The following is a 17,715-nucleotide window of genomic DNA, read 5'->3' on the forward strand; positions in this document are numbered from 1 at the left end:
TTAATTTGTGAACAGGCTAGTTATAAGATCATACAATCTCCAATTTCAATTTAAATATTGAATAATAAAAACATTCTAGATAGTGATAAAGATTCAAAGGTAAAACACTTCTTAATAGCTGAAGAAGAAAACCATAGAACCCTAAAGTTTTAGAAATTTGGAATATGAGCAGTTAAAAAAAGGTCCCAATTTGAATGCACTGGACCTCCGATTATAGTTTCCTAAGTAGAATGATTCATTGTTTGCTAACATGAAAATCTCCGAAATGGAAGGAAAAAGTAAAATAACAAAATGTGTATCAAAATACTAGGTGACCGGCAGGTCCAAAAATTCAACAGCTTATGGTTTTTTCTTCTTTTATTCAAATATTAGGAGGCATGAGGATGAGGATCCTGATTTCAAATAGCCAAAGCTGTCTTTTTGCATATGGGGCATGAATTCTTCTGCACCAGCCATTGCTTAATGCAACTGAAGTGAAAGTCATGACCACAGTCCAGCTTACCAAGCTCTTCCCCATTAGCATAATCCTCCTGTAAATCGTTTTCAAGCATAGAGAAATGGAAATTATTTTCAATAATCAAAACATGTCTTATTCATGGAAATAACAAGAAATGAGGGATCACATTCACATACATACCTGACAAATACAGCAGGGTTCAGTTTCTGCTGGGGGTCCCATTTTTATGGACTGATATTTTTGCCTTCCCAGATTTTCCAGAATAGCTGTTGAAGCTTATCTCCATGCAGTTGGTATGAAGCAAGTGCAGCTGGAAGCTGGCCATGCAAGCTCGTGACAAGCATGCAGCAACCTTGGTTTTGTGTTGCTGTTAGATTTGAACTAATATTTTGTTCATTTTGAAGTCTAGTTTGCTATAAGCTTTTTGATTGATGTAATTTGATGTTGATGGAGCTGTTAACCAGCTTTGTGTTAATGTACAAGTTAAGTTTTTTGTTATTTGGAAAGCTTAGTGGAAGCAGGTGTATGTTTAGGTAGAAATTTGACTTGTAAGTTTTTTTTATTTATTCTGATATATGTAATGGCAATCTGCCTATGATGGATGTATGAAAAAAATACAATTCATTTTTTTTCATCAATACTCTCAACTATTCTTCATGCTTCTTCTTTCTTTGCTTTAGTTCTGTTCTTGTTTTCCTTCCAATTTCTGCTCTTAAAGCTTGAACTTCAAGCATTTTTCCTCCATATTTTACCTGGGTATATTACGTTGCTGCTGGTGCTCTGTTTGCAACTCTTACTTTACCCGGTTAAAGTACTCTCAAACTCCAACAATTGGTATCAAGAGCTTTCATCTTAGAGGACCTGTTGTTGAAAATTAAATGGCTTCATCAGGCTTTTCCCCTGCTGCACCACCAGTCTTTAATGGTGAAGGGTTCCACATATGGCAGGTTAAGATGAGGACTTCTTGCAGGCCTTTGATCTGTGGGAAGTTGTTAACACAGACATCAAGCCAGCTCTACTGAGGGCCAACCCCACTGTGGCTCAGATTCGTCAGCATGCAAATGAGAGGACTAAAAGGCACAAGGCCATGTCCTGTATTCAGAACTGTGTTTCTGATGTGATCTTCACTAGGATCATGACCTGTAAGACCCCGAAGCAGGCTTGGGACAAGCTTAAGGAGGAGTTCCAAGGCACTGAAAGAACTAGGCAGCAGCAACTTCTAAATTTGAGAAGGGATTTCGAGAATCTGAAAATGAAAGAAGAGGAAACTGTCAAACAATATTCTGACAGGATAATGGCTGTTGTAAACAGTATAAGGCTCCTTGGTGAGCAGTTTGATGAAGTAAGGATAGTTGAGAAGGTTCTCTCTACTTTACCAGAGAGATATGAGGCAAAGATATCCTCCTTAGAGGACTCGAGAGACTTGACAAGGATCTCCCTGACTGAGCTTATCAATGCTCTTTATGCTCAGGAACAGAGAAGAGCCAACAGGTTTGATGAGCACCAGGAGGGTGCATTTCAGGCCAAGAGCAAGCCTAGCTCGAGTAATGTTGCCTACAAAGGCAAGAAAAACTGGAGGGATAAATCCAAAGCTGATGCCTCAAAAAAATGGGACAAACCATGCAGACACTGCAAAAGGCCCGGTCATCCAGAGGCCAGATGCTGGTTCAGACCAGATGTCATATGTCAACATTGCAAGAAAAGAGGCCATGTTGAAAGGGTTTGCAAAGAAAAAGACAAACCTGCCCAGAATCAACCACAACATAAGGCTGCTGAGGCTCGAGTAGTTGAACAAGGCAGTGACAGTGAAGAATAAGTGTTTGCAGTCTCATGTTTAGCTGCAAAATGCAAGGTTAAAAAGGGATGGCTCTTTGACAGTGGCTGCACCAACCACATGTCACCAGATGCAACTATCTTCAAAACTCTAGATAGAAGCTGTAAGACTAGAGTAAAAATTGGAGATGGACACTGTATTCAGGCAGAAGGCATAGGTGATGTGATAATATGCACTCCATCAGGTAACAAACTCATCCCAAATGTACTGTTTGTACCTGAAATTGATAGAAATTTGTTGAGCATAGCTCAGTTGCTGGAAAAAAGATATACTGTGGTCTTTAAAGGAAAGGAGTGCCAAATCAGTGACCAAAAAGGGTCCATACTCATGACAGTGGCCATGTCCGACACGAGTTTTGTTGTGGACTGGAATAAGGACCTTGATAGTGCCTATGCTGCTTTCATAGAAGAATCCAAGCTTTGGCATCAAAGGCTTGGTCATGCCAACTATAAATCAATGGCTCGAATGGTCAGCAAGGATATGGCTGAAAACTTCATCAAATCTGTTCAAAATGAAGATGTGTGTGAAGTTTGTTAGTTAGGAAAACAAGCCAGGCTTCCATTTCCTACAAACACAGCCTGGAGAGCCTCAGAGAAACTTCAATTAGTGCACACAGATGTGTGTGGCCCTATGAAGTCCGAGTCACTCAATGGCAGCAGGTACTTCATTCTTTTCATTGATGATAGTACCAGATACTGCTGGATTTACTTCTTAAAGAATAAGACTGAAGTTGTTCAAGCCTTCCTGAAGTTTAAAACAGCGGCTGAGACAGAGACTGGCTGTAAACTAAAGTCCACAAGATCAGACAATGGGACAGAATATATTTCAGCTCAGTTCCAAGACATTTGTCCAAGAGCTGGCATTAAACATCAACTAACAAATGTGTACACACCTCAGCAGAATGGGGTAAGTGAAAGAAAAAATAGAAGCCTACTTGATATGGCCAGATGCATGATATTTGAGAAGAACTTGCCCAAAAATTTATGGGCTGAGGCAGTAAATACTGCTGTTTATGTTCAAAACAGACTTCCAACCAAAGCTTTAGAGCAAAGGACTCCATTTGAGGCTTGGTTTGGATTCAAGCCATCACTGGCTCACTTAAGAATCTTTGGTTGCTTATGCTATTCTCAAGTTCCAGCTGTTAAAAGAAGTAAGTTTGACAAAAGAGCACAAGAAGGCATCCTAGTAGGCTATAGCTCAGAGAAAAAGGGCTATAGGATCTTAGATCCTTCAACAAACAAAGTATTTGCAAGTAGAGATGTTGTGTTCAATGAGAGAGCAAGCTGGAATTGGGACAAGAATGAACTTGAAGCTGTCTCTGAAGAACTTGTGGTTGATCAAACAGAGTCAGAAGAAAATAGTCCTGATATGGACTTTGATGATGTGCCAATCAGAGGTACCAGATCCTTGGCTGAAATTTATGAAAGGGCACATTTAGCCTTAGTAGAGCCAACCTGTTTTGAAGAGGCTGTGAAGCATGAAGGCTGGAAACAGGCAATGGCAGATGAAATTGCCATGATCGAGAAGAACCAGACTTGGAAGCTGGTTGAGAAGCCTGCTAACAGGAAGATTATTGGAGTAAAATGGGTCTACAAGGCCAAGCAGAATGCTGATGGAAGTCTGAATAAACTGAAGGCTAGACTTGTGGTAAAAGGATTCAGTCAAAAATATGGACTGGATTACTTTGAAACATATGCTCCTGTTGCCAAATTGGATACGATTAGGCTGATTGTTGGATTGGCTGCTCATATGCAGTGGAATGTCTATCAACTAGATGTGAAATCGGCCTTTCTAAATGGAATCCTTGAAGAGGAAATTTATGTCGAGCAACCAGAGGGATTTGAAGTACCTGGCAAGGAAGACTTAGTTTACAAACTAAGAAATGCCTTATATGGCCTAAAATAAGCACCTAGAGCATGGTATGCTAGAATTGACTCTTATCTGCTTAGTTTGAAGTTTGAGAGAAGTGCTAGTGAGCCAACGTTGTATGTCAAGAAGAATAAAACTGAAACTCAGCTTGTGGTGTCATTGTATGTTGATGACCTATTGGTGACAGGAGGAGATGAAGTTGATTTGGCAGAATTTAAGACAAAGATGATGCAAATGTTCGAAATCACTGACCTGGGGCTGATGACATACTTCCTAGGAATGGAAGTAAGCCAGACACAAGAAGGCATCTTCTTGAAACAGGAATCATTTGCCTTGAAGGTGTTGACAAAGTTTTCAATGCTAAACTGCAAGCCAACTCCTACACCTGTTGTAACTGGGTTGAAACTATCAAGCCATGAGGGTCATGAAGAAGTCTGTGAAACTACCTACAGAAGCTTAATTGGTTGTCTTTTATACTTGACTGCAACGAGACCAGACATCATGTTTGCTGTAAGTCTACTTTCTAGATTCATGCACTACTGCAATGTACAACATTTTCAAGCTGCAAAACGAGTACTGAGATACATTAAAGGTACTCTAAATCATGGTCTTTTGTTTAGCAAGGCTGCAGAACTTAGATTGAAAGGCTACACAGATAGTGACTGGGCTGGTTCTAAAGACGATATGAAGAGCACATCAGGGTATGCTTTCACATTGGGGTCAGGAATGGTATGTTGGAGTTCCAAAAAACAGTCTCTGGTGGCTCAATCAACTGCTGAGGCCGAATATGTAGTTGCTGCTAGTGCAGTAAACCAAGCTATTTGGCTGAGGAAAATCTTAGCTGATTTGAACTTATCTCAAGTAGAAGCAACAGAGATACTTTGTGACAATAAATCTGCTGTTGCAATTGCAAAGAACCCTGTCTTCCATGGTATAACTAAGCACTTTGACATAAAGCTGCATGTGATAAGGGAGATGGAGCAAGCTTGTGAAATAAAGCTGGTTCATTGCAATTCGGAGGATCAAATTGCTGATATCTTGACCAAGGGTCTTGGTGTGTCGAGATTTAACAAGTTAAGAAAGCTCATGGGAGTTTGCAGCATGGAGCTCAAGGAGGAGTGTTGAAGCTGATCTCCATGCAGTTGGTATGAAGCAAGTGCAGCTGGAAGCTAGCCATGCAAGCTCGTGACAAGCATGCAGCAACCTTGGTTTTGTGTTGCTGTTAGATTTGAACTAATATTTTGTTCATTTTGAAGTTTAGTTTGCTATAAGCTTTTTGATTGATGTAATTTGATGTTGATGGAGCTGTTAACCAGCTTTGCGTTAATGTACAAGTTAAGTTTTTTGTTATTTGGAAAGCTTAGTGGAAGTAGGTGTATGTTTAGGTAGAAATTTGACTTGTAAGTTTTTATTTATTTATTCTGATATATGTAATGGCAATCTGCCTATGATGGATGTATGAAAAAAATACAATTCATATTTTTTTCATCAATACTCTCAACTATTCTTCATGCTTCTTCTTTCTTTGCTTTAGTTCTGTTCTTGTTTTCCTTCCAATTTCTGCTCTTAAAGCTTGAACTTCAAGCATTTTTCCTCCATATTTTACCCGGGTATATTACGTTGCTGCTGGTGCTCTGTTTGCAACTCTTATTTTACCCGGTTAAAGTACTCTCAAACTCCAACAATAGCTTCCTCGCTTAGCCCAGTGCCAAAGTTCCCAATTTGCTCCTCCAGATTTTGTAGTTCCTAGAAAATAAACAAATAGAAGCTTCATCCCGAGCAGTTTGCTAACATTTTATAAAATTTGAAATAATATCCATTGGATTAAAGATATTTACATGTTACCTCATTAGACATATTATCAACATCAAGGCGCATCTGCTCAAGAATAACAGGCACCTCAGGTATGCCATAAAAAAAAAAAAAACATGAACATCCGATTACCATTACATCCTAACATACATGCCATGTTTGTGGAAACCCGAAGATAAAAATTGATATAACAGCAATTTCCTTTGTATTGAAACTAGAGAAACAAATATATTACAATATTTATGAACAACCACTCTGCTAAAACTTTATAAAATAAATAATACTTTAGTCTTACCTCAGGTCGTAAGCCACCATGCCTACGTACATGTCCCAAGGCATTGCGAACCTGTTATGGAAAAGGCAGGTAGTTTAGTTGCAGCTAGTAAGACAATACACTTCTGCAAAACATATTATAGCTTATGGAACAACATACCTCAGATATCGGCCTACTTCTTTGAGCAGCAGTTTGAGATTGTTCTGTCGATGAGAGCCTATAATTATGACCAGCTTGTCCCTCAGCTCTTGGTCCCAACCTCAGAGGAAGCTGAGCACGCCTAGGATTGCCATCTCTCACTGAAAAGTTCATGCCTTGAACAACTAGGGAAGCACCAGAATGTATCGGATTGTTATTCCCCTGCCTCCAGGGGTCTGATGGATTGGAAATATGTTGCAATCTTTTTCTGTATTGTTCAATCATATTTGGATGAGGGGACCTTATGGATGAATACAGTAGATGCATGCCGGGGCCGGATTGGATCCTGGAAGGGGAGGCAACGTTTCCAATGAAGTTTGAGTTCTCATTGGCCAAGTTGAGGTTCACTTGCATGTTCGCCAAAGAAATCATCATATTCCTTCTATTGTTTCTTAAGTTGTCTTCCTGTCGCAATAAGGTCTGATAACGAGAGATGGAAGGACCAACCCTCGACATGGTTGTCCCGTTCCAATATCGAGAAGGTAGCGGAGCTTTTAACGAGTTGGAGACTTGCACAGTCTGCTGCTGCATGGCTGGATTTGCTAGAACTGGCACTGTTGCTAAGCTTGTAAGGGTAACGGGGTATTGACTTGTAGGTTGTACATTAGAATTGCTTGAGTTCCACGCCTGCAAGTTTGCTGATGTGGGAACCGGTTGACTTGCAGTCCTTCTCAAACGAGTATTTCTTCCAAAGTTGTCAGCTTGCCTAACTTCTGTTGGAACTTGATAGAAGTTAGAGGGCATCGGCAAAGCAGCCCCATGTCTTGAATGACCACTATTGAAGGAATTAACTGCACTCAAGTAGTTTCTAACATTATGTTGGGCAATATTAGTCCCTGGTTGGTGAGAATTGGCAGCTTGCCGTGCGGAGCTTGAACTGCCACCAGTAGCATATTCAAGCGCCTTTCTTTTGCATAAAAGCCTTGTTTGACCATTGCCTGGAAGGCCATCTCTCATTCTATTTTCTTCTAGAATATATCTCGCTATTCCTGAGTAAGTCATGGCTGGGTTAGAAGAAGAACCGCCGAAGGTCTGAATGCGATCATGATCTCCTGCCGTTGTTTTTATTCTAGCTCTAAAAAGGTCTAATGATAAGTATGGTCCATTACCCTGACCTGCATCGAATCTTCTTCCTTCATGTACCACAGCATTCAGGTCTAAGTTACGTTGTTGTTGTAGAAGACCAGAACCAGCCTCTCGCCTTGGGAATAACGATGAGCCGGTCGAACCATTTTCACTACTGATATGACCATTACCGGCGATACCGCAATTATTTTCTAGAAAAGGGTTAATGGTTGGCTCAGACCTTTGGTTCATGCCAAGTTGATCACCTAGAGGAGAAAACCCAGAGTCATCACCCAAGAATTGACTAAAGCCAGCATGATTTTGGGTATCAAGACTAGAATTGGGTTGACCAATCCATCTCATGGAAGTATGTCCGTCTCTGTCATGAACTAAAGCATCTGGAACCATATTACGATGACCAGATCTAAGATGACCATTGGAGTAAAAGTTTCCGGAAGGGAAAGAATTGGAGCCGCTGCCTTGACCTTGCATTTTGTCCCGCAAGACCTGAAAACAAATGTCAGCAAAATTGTCTTAATAATAAGTAATTACTTGATTTTACCATAGTCCAAGTGCAAGATAACAATGTAAGATATGCATGATATCAGTAGGGGCAATAGGTGTCAGTTGCTGAATGTCAAAGTGAAATAGTATATAGTAATTAACACATATTTATATGCTAGTTTTATCAACTTTAATGATCTCCCATGTGCATTAAGTTCTTTCTTTCTTTCCTTGTTCTTCTTAAAACATTTCAGCATTTTAATTTAACCTACTTCAACCTAACCAGTTTCCAGCTTTAGCATAGATACTCTGGTCACTTACCTCAATATTAATTATTACTTATATGTTTACATTATGAACTAAAATGAACAGGATTTGCATGCTCTTTTAAATGAAACGATTACATGATATATCGTCAGGTCTAAAACCAGAAAAAAATGATTGGTCATAATCAGGTAAAAACTTATTCTATTTTATGAAACAATGATCATAATGCACGCAACGTCGTCTGGACGTCCTATCTAATTCCATAAAAAAGATGATATAGTTTTCGTTAGGTTCAGTTTTGATGATGAAAATTTTATTCCATAAAATATTAATTATACACAAACCTATGAGTATGGCGGAATAAACATGGATATGAAGTACTTCCCTCGAACTATACCGTTAATAACAGTCTAAGTAAAAAAAGCTTGAATGCAAAATCGGCCATTCAACTATATTATTTTTCTCACTTAGGTACTTATAGTTTTTTCTTCGTCAAAAGTGGTACTTAAACTATTAATTCATCTCATTTTACCCCCAAACACAATATCAGTCAATAAGAAAGTCCCATGTGCCACATTCTTACTAGATACCATTCAATTTTGAGGTAAAATGAGGCAAATTTGATAGTTCAAGTGTCACTTTTAATTAAAAAAAACTTAGGTACTTAAGTGAGAAAAATAGTATTATTTGAGGCCAATTTTATAATTAAACCTTAAAAAAAATGTTTGCAAGAATCAAAAGTTCTTGCCAGAATTCCTAAAAACACAGATTAAACAACCAACCAGTCCATCTAAACTCTACATTTATAAACATGATTGTCTATTTTCAAGAGGAATAGCAGCATATAAAAGCAAAGGTAATACATATAATATTGAAATATTAATACTATCAAAGTTTATGTGGCAAACTCACTGAAATTTTAACTATCTTGTTAGCTTAGAGTATGGTACATATGCAAGCAGGCTATAAAATTACAGGTACATATAAAATCCTTGAAGTCACAAACTCAATTACCAGACGAAAATTTCATTATGCAGAAATTTATAACATAAGAAAAACACTACAGCAAAATAGGTTTTTAGCGGCGTTTTCTGAGCCTATAAGCGCCGCTAAAACTAAACGATGCAGCTAACATTTTGTGGCATTTATGTAAAAAAACGCCGCTAAAGATCATGGCCTTTAGCGGCGCTTTTCCCACAAACGCCGCTAAAGATCATCGCCTTTAAAAAATTATTTTTAATTAAATAATATTTATTTCTATGATAAATATTATATTATGTTTTATTTTTGAAATTTGAACTTTAAACTATATACTTTTAAGGATAAAAAATATTAATTAAGTTAAAATTTTAAAATTTTATCTTAAAAACTAAATATAAAAATTAATGAATTTAAATTTAAAATCTAAAATAATAAATTAATAACACAATTATAATCCAAAAGTTAAAACTCAAAGTTATCTTAAATATTAAAATAAAAATAAAAATTTAGAATTAAAACTAAAATAAATAATAAAAATTAGATTAAATAAAAAAATATCAATAAAATAAGATATTATAATGAAGTTACTTAAATGAAATAAGGACTTAAATCATAACCATGTAAAATATAAGATTTAAATATCCATTCCCATGTGAAATATCAACATTGATTATTTAAATTGATTAAGCTGCTAATGAATATTCTCTTTTCGAAGTCAAAAGTGCAATTCGTATTTTTCTTCTTTCAACTCAAATAAAAATAAAATGTTGAAAACAAAACAATTAAATAAAAAATAGAATAATTAGTTGACATGAGATTATTATTAAACATATGCAAATATGCAAGTAGACTATTACAAAACTGGGTGTAGTTTTTGATATGTATATGATAGTAGCAACAGTAGCATATGTACATTATTTCCATGGAACAGAAAACGCCTGATCGTTGCAACACCAAACTGTTGGTCTCTTTGAAAAAAGAGAAACAAAGGAATCAATCTACTCCCCTATTGCAACAAAAGGGATTCCCCTGGTACACATGATGCATAATATAGCCATAATTAGTACTCAAAATCTTTAACTTTCTATTGCTTTATCCTCATCCACACAGCTAAAATATAATCCAAGTGGAGTGTTTCACTGAATGTAGTCAGCTATTGGAAATGCAACATAAATTTCTTAATATGTAGTGCATTTAGACTGCATTCCTATGTTAACTGCAGTAGTTGCATCTCAAGCCTAGAGTTCCGAATGTCTTGGGGCATAATTCCAATACTTAAGGTGGGATATTTGGTTAGAGATCTTATGTTTGAACTTAACGCTCTCTCTTGAACCCAATAAAAAAGGTCTTAGTTTAATTATGTCAGAGAACGACTCTCACACAACACATGTCAGCCTAGACATATCATGCAAAACTTAGATTTCATTTGAAAAAGACAAGTAGATAGAAGCAAAAAGTTCCCGAATCATGTGATGGCCTAGGGAAAAAATGTTATACTAAGATCAATTTATTGACAATGATTCTTACTAGCCACCATGCCTAGAGAAGTAATCATTATCCAATGAAATAGCAAGAGCAACAGCAATTGCTCGCTCTGATAGAGTCAGTGAACGGCTTACATCCAACTCTTGGATCTGCAACAAAACCAATAAATTTATGAACAAAAGAAGACTTAGAAACTTTCAATCTCTAATGCAGAAATTACCATGCTAGCGGGACCAGTCTTTAAGACGGGATCAGCCTTTCCAAAGTGGATGACATACTGTCTGGCATCTGTAAATATCTGCATGCAAATCATTTTGCCTATTAGATACCCATAACAAAAAGCTAAGAATTTTAATTCATGTAATAAAATGGATAAAAGCAAAGCACAAAGGGTTTAGACCGTTTGAAATACATTCAATGTTAAGAAAGATTTTTCTATACAAAACTATTTCGTATTTAATTTTTTTCCCCATAAAATTACTAAAAGCATTGTTTGCATCAATGAAGTAACAGCTCCATGATCTATATGAAGTTGAACATATCATTGATACGAACAATGCAAGAGAGAAAAATGGGGACAGAGGCACTAGGAAGGGAAAGGACATATCTGAAGATCAATCCAAGAAGAAACATCAAATACCAATCTTTATATGCAAAGAAAATAATATAAACAAGTTCAAGAAACTTTATATTCAAAATCATTCAAAACTAAAAATGGAAAAAGAGAGAACTAATAACTCGTATTTCAACTCTTTTTCTTTTTACAGGTCAAAAAAATTCATTCCTGAATAATAAGATGCATAAAAATCATACAGCACAAGCAGAACACATTCATTAATATATAAGCAAAGACCAAAGGATCATAAGTATCTAACTGATAAGTCATGTTCTCCAATACTAGTTTTTAGGTAATAACCAAACTAGGTACTGAACTCACCTATCATGCCATTGCCATCCAAAAAATGACTAATAAACAAAAAGGTAAATACATGAAAAGTAAGAAGTATCACCCAGCAAATTTAACTGAATTTCTTGTAGTAAACATTAATGTCTGATCACAAGATTAATTAAAAAAAAACTAAACTAGAACACTGTAATACAGAAGATAGTTTATCTGAATAAAGGTCTACCTGTACAAGGTAGAACGACTAAAATTATGCCTTAAGAACTTTGCAATGCGTTCGAGTGATCGGCATAAAATGGGAATCAAAGCAACTGCAGTGAAGGTCCATATCAATTAATCATACTACATAATAATAAAGAGAATTCAGGAGCAAAAATGTAAAAAGTGTTTATGAGCAGAAGAATACTTACATTTAAGGCAAAGATGTGAAGTGACAAATGTAAGGCAGTAAATAAAGTAGTTAAAATCTTTGGTTGCAATTACTGATTGAAAATACACTTGAACAGCTTGTAAAGTCCATGCTTTTGGCCTCTGCATAACATATAGAATAGGTTCAACAGAAAAAACTATCATATATATGTATATTTTTTTTGAAAAAAAGAATGGCTGGATTATTATTAAAATTAAAACAAGGCCTGGACTCTCTCAAAACAAAATAAACTAAAACAGACAACCCCCCCAAAAAAAAAGAAGGTAAAGAAACAATGTAACCCAGCCACCCAAACAGGCACTTTCCTTATCCATAAAACTATCATATATTTACCAAATGTATGACAAGTCAGTAGAAATATGTTTACCCCATATAGTGCATACAAATAGTATACAGAAGAACAAGTAGTGCCCATAAATGAAAGCCGATAAGCCCTATTTGAAAGACTTTTAGGCACAAGTGGAAAGATGGCAAGCACAGCCACAATAAAAACCTGCAAGATAAAAAACAAAAGTAAGGAAAAAAGAATCTAACAAAAATATGTACATGAAGTCAAAAATGGCCCAAGTTACAAGACTAAGCAATTGGCTAAATATTACATCTTATAAATTTAATTATACATTAACAGCCAATCAGCTCCTCGACAAGGTGGTCTCTCTATGGCAAATGCAAGAATAAAGAGGGAAATAAAATGCACTCTTTACTCATTTAAAAACAAAAAGAGGGATAAGAAGGCAAGAATCATCTGCTAATATACAAACGTTTTGATCTATCGATTTGGTCATATGAATCTAAATATATTCCAAATTCCACAAGGAGCAAAAAAATATATAGTAAAATGATTATGTGATCTCAAATTCTCAACTGGATTTATTTTCTGCATAGATTTACAACACAGAGATAGGAGAGAAGAAAATACAAAATTGCTGCAATTTCTCTCATTAGATATATGGAGAAAATACATAAAAAAATCATTTATAGCTCATATCCCAATAAAAATAAAATATAAAAAAAGATCATCAATGGATGAGATAGGTAATCGCCAGAGCAAGTAAAAGAAGAATGTAAGCAATTCCTTGATCAATGGCAGTACCATTGTTGGACGGAAGAGGTGCAGTCGATGAACCCATGCCTTAACCCCAGAAAAGAAAGCATACCTTTTCAATTGACAGTTTTAAACGAGGAAGACCTTGCAACAGAAGGAGCTGAATACCTTTCTACGACTTTCCTCTCCCTTGTAGGTCTATCACTGCTAGGCGTCACTGGCTCTTTCTTCTCAGCCGAATCTCGACCAGATTTCCTAGAACTCCCCTTTCTACTACTACCTTTGACCTTTTTAGTCCCTTCATCTTCACTCTCTTCTTCTTCCTCCTCCCCCCTCTTCCCTTCCTCTTCTTCTTCTTCTTCGTTCTCCTTCTCTTCGACTTCCATTTGTTTCTCTAAATCCCTAACAGATCGAGAGAAAAGGAGTGGCTATGGTGGGTGAATTCATTGCAGTGAAATGAAAAGGAAAAAGAATTTGGGGGCAAATTTTGAGAGTAAACGGGGAAAAGAAATAAGGGTTTGTTTGATTGCCAGTAAAATATTTTCCGTAAAATGATTTTTGAAAAATGTTTTACTTTTCTGTAAAATGATTTATTGGAAAATATTTTCTGGTGTTTGATTGAATCTGTGTAAAATATTTTCTGCTGCTTGGCAGATTTTTTGAAAATATTTTTCGGAAAAGTTTTTTTACATATATTAATATATATTAATAAATTTTTATATTTTAAATTATTTTTACATATATTGCAATGATTTATTTATAATAATACTCAATTATTAAGCTACAATATTAATCGTTATAAATTGAAAAAAATAATATCAAATAAATTATTTATAATTGTGTTAAAAAAAACAAGTATTGAATAATTAAAAAAACAAGTTACTGGAAAATCGATAAACAGAAGCATTTTTCTACCGGAAATGAAGGAAGGAATGAATGAGGCGATAGAGAGGACAGCACGGAAAATGTCTTACGGAAATTGAAAGGGTAAGGCATTTTCCCTAAAATGTAACACATTTTCCTTTGTTTTGGAGTTTATTTTCCAAATGGAAAATATTTCCGCCAATCAAACGCTGGAAAAGTTAGAAATGATTTTCCGGAAAATCAATTCCATCAATCAAACAGACCCTAAGTACATAAATTTTATTTGGGGGATTTGGTTAACGAGTGGGGAACCAAAAAATAATTTTTTGGGGTGAGCGGGATTTTTTTTATAAAAAAATAATGGCTTTTTGTGGCGTTTTCTAAAAAATTGGCATTAATTTTCAGATTTTTTGCGGCGTTTTTAATAAAAACGCCACTATAACTCAATTTTAATATCCTTTTCATTTTTAACATATTTTTTCCTATTTTTTCCTTTCACAATTTTTTTGTTGAGATAATCATTTTTTGAATTTTTTTTTAAATTTTGAATATTGATATTTTTAACTGAAATATAAACTAAAATTTTAAGTATTAAATTTTTAAGTTTTTTATTTTTGATTTAATCATAGACATTTTAAAAAATAAATACATCAATATATTTTTATATTGAATAAATATAAATATTTATGTATGCAATAAATAAATATAAAATGATGTTATATCAATAATTGTATTAATAATTTACAAGAACTAGATCAAATTAAAGTTCATATATACAATTTTACCCTGATCCCCATATTTATCCCTAAAAGCTAAAAATTAAACCCTGATCCCCAAACATCAAACCTTAAATCCTAGATCATAAATTCTAAACCCCAAAATAATAAACATTATATCATAACCCCTATCCCTAAACTCTAAACCATAAAACATAAACCATAAACCTTTAACCCCAACCCTTAAACCATAATTAGATATTTAATTATATGTACACACCTAAATTTTGATAGAGATACATCTCAAAATTATATATGAATTTCGATTTAATATGTAATTGTAGATGTGAAATTCTAATTGTGGTTTAAATGTATAATTGAAACTTTAATTTTGATTTAATCATACACATTTTAAAAAATAAATACATCAATATATTTTTATATTGAATAAATATAAATATTTATGTATGCAATATATAAATATAAAATGATGTTATATCAATAATTGTGTTAATAATTTACAAGAACTAGATCAAATTAAAGTTCATATATACAATTGTACCTGATCCCCATACATTTATCCCTAAATGCTAAAAATTAAACTCTGATCCCCAAACGCCAAACCTTAAATCCTAGATTATAAATCCTAAACCCCAAAATAATGAACATTATATCATAACCCCTATCCCCTAAACTCTAAACCATAAAACATAAACTATAAACCCTTAACCCCAACCCTTAAACCATAATTAGATATTTAATTATATGTACACACCTAAATTTTGATAGAGATACATCTCAGAATTATATATGAATTTCGATTTAATGTATAATTGTAGATGTGAAATTCTAATTGTGGTTTAAATGTATAATTGAAACTTTAATTTTGATTTAATCATACACATTTTAAAAAATAAATACATCAATATATTTTTATATTGAATAAATATAAATATTTATGTATGCAATATATAAATATAAAATGATGTTATATCAATAATTATGTTAATAATTTATGCTTTTGGGATTTAACTCATCGCACACTAAACCATTATTCATGTATACTTTTGGGATTTAACCCATTTTGATATATATATTTTTTAAAATAATAATTTATATTTATCTTATTTAGATTTATATTATAAAAAAAAATCCAAGATACACAAGTTAAGTAGTTTACCATATTTACCTCTAAACCTTAAACCCCAAACCCTAAACTCTAGGCCCTAAACACTAAACCATAACCCCATAAACTAAATTACTTTTTTACGGCGTTTTTCCAAAAGTGCCACTAAAACCTCGACCTATAGCGGCGTTTTTCTAAAAGCGCCGCTAAAACCTCGATCTATAGCGGCGCTTTTGGAAAAACGCCATTAAACCTCGATCTATAGTGGCGTTTTTCCAAAAGCGCCGCTATTGTTCAGTTTTTAGCGACGTTTGGACCAAAAACGCCGCTATTGCTCAGTTTTTTGCGGCGTTTTATTGCAAACGCCGCTAATGTATAATATTTGCGGCGTTTTTTACCCAAATGCCACTAAAAACGCCGTTAAAGCCCTATTTTCCTGTAGTGAAAATACCATAAGAATATGTATATATAATGTATAAAATAAATATATGAAAAAAATATATTAACATCAAGAACGTTTTTTTACAATACTAGGGATAGGGGATGAGGTAGCACTATTTGTACTCATGCTAAACCGTATCTGATAAGAATTTTAATTACCATTCCGCCCAAGTAAAAACAACATCAAGAAAGTTTGAATATCAAATTCTAAAGAATATCAAAATAGAGTGAAAATTAAAAACTAATGAGGCGGGCTTTTGTGTGTGAATATTTAAACAAACTAATTTAATAAATTTCAATTAACCCCAAATTACAAAAAAAAAAATAAAGGTTAGAATAAAGAATTAAAAATTAAGCAAAAAAGTGTAAGATTAATGAAGGAAAATAAAAACAATGTACCCAAAAATTGGACTTGAAGATTTAGCCAACTTGAACCACACAATCACCTAATAAGGATGGGATTAAGAGACAAAAGATAATCAGAAACTTAATGATTAAACTCTCAAGGGTTCTTATATATATATACACACACAAACTTGTTTCAAACGATTTGGATGGGCAAAACGCAAAGCTGAAAATTTGAAAACAATACCAAAATGAGTTATTCACTATGTCAAATATATAACAATTGGCTAATAAAACATCAACCCTCATTTTGTTTTTGTTTTATTTTTTTCACCATTGATTAAAATTTATCAACTTGCACTAGTAAGTACATTTATTAATTCAAACTAATATAAGGATGAAAAAGTGCAGATGAAAGCAAATAAAATCGAGCAAAACACAATTTAAAACTTCTGTATCCTATATAAAATCAAGCCTATTAATGAGTTAAGTCATAGAATTCTCAAAAAAATCATGTAAAAAGAAAAATTCATATAGACACCATAAAATAAAATCTAAATTCGTTAAACAACTCAAACTTAACACAAAAGAAGATCAAAGAAAAGAGGTTATACCGTAAGTGAGGATGAAAACAGGGAGTGAAGCCTTTAAGGGAAATAGACACGATTATATAAGCACCCCCAAACTCTTTTTATGTTTTGTTTCCCCCTCTTTTCTTTTTACTCGGCGCGTATCTGAAACTTGAATTGTAGTGAAATTTGACAAGGCAAAATAAGTGATTATATAATGTTCAAAAATAAAAGAGAAACGCATGTTTTTGGAGATATTTAAGCGAACTTTCCTATGAAAGATTATAGTCATAATTATAATGGAAACAACGGACAAATATGGTAAGAAGCAGGTATCATGGCTAGCCTCTAACCAATTGGATACTCTGCATTTTCAGACTCTTTAAATGGGTTAGCCTCGATTTTGTCTTCACCTCTCTTTTTATTTATTTCCCACCTCAATATTGCTATTTGTTGCAATGCAATTACTCTCTATTTATTTATATGGATATTCTGGAAAAATATAGAAACTTGGCACTTTTACTGTAAG

General features: G+C 34.2%; 2 protein-coding genes across 17 annotated transcripts; one reads left to right on the forward strand and one right to left on the reverse strand.

Moving 5' to 3' along the window:
* The first annotated feature begins 1,335 nt into the window (after positions 1 to 1,335).
* Positions 1,336 to 2,273, forward strand: LOC121210000 (uncharacterized). Its single transcript, XM_041082059.1, has 2 exons — positions 1,336 to 1,381; positions 1,459 to 2,273. The coding sequence occupies exons 1-2, from the start codon at positions 1,336 to 1,338 to the stop codon at positions 2,271 to 2,273; spliced, it is 861 nt and encodes a 286-aa protein (XP_040937993.1).
* Positions 2,274 to 5,540: 3,267 nt separating this feature from the next.
* LOC107917473 (E3 ubiquitin-protein ligase MBR2) lies at positions 5,541 to 13,634 on the reverse strand. Of its 16 annotated transcripts, none has more exons than XM_041081597.1 (11): positions 13,238 to 13,634; positions 12,414 to 12,573; positions 12,061 to 12,181; positions 11,877 to 11,961; positions 10,967 to 11,044; positions 10,789 to 10,895; positions 10,175 to 10,290; positions 6,406 to 8,016; positions 6,268 to 6,318; positions 6,006 to 6,059; positions 5,541 to 5,906 (listed from the first exon to the last, which is right to left on the reverse strand). In XM_041081597.1, exons 8-11 carry the CDS (start codon positions 7,999 to 8,001, stop codon positions 5,832 to 5,834), a joined length of 1,776 nt encoding a protein of 591 aa, XP_040937531.1. In that variant the 5' UTR covers positions 8,002 to 8,016; positions 10,175 to 10,290; positions 10,789 to 10,895; positions 10,967 to 11,044; positions 11,877 to 11,961; positions 12,061 to 12,181; positions 12,414 to 12,573; positions 13,238 to 13,634; the 3' UTR covers positions 5,541 to 5,831. The 16 variants fall into 16 exon arrangements, with proteins under 16 accessions (XP_040937531.1, XP_040937532.1, XP_040937529.1 ...); XM_041081598.1 differs by having other exon boundaries at positions 12,448 to 12,573; positions 13,294 to 13,629; XM_041081595.1 differs by having other exon boundaries at positions 12,448 to 12,573; positions 13,238 to 13,629.
* Positions 13,635 to 17,715: the final 4,081 nt, after the last annotated feature.

The sequence above is a fragment of the Gossypium hirsutum genome, chromosome A11 (assembly GCF_007990345.1).
Source record: "Gossypium hirsutum isolate 1008001.06 chromosome A11, Gossypium_hirsutum_v2.1, whole genome shotgun sequence".
Lineage (NCBI taxonomy): Eukaryota > Viridiplantae > Streptophyta > Magnoliopsida > Malvales > Malvaceae > Gossypium > Gossypium hirsutum.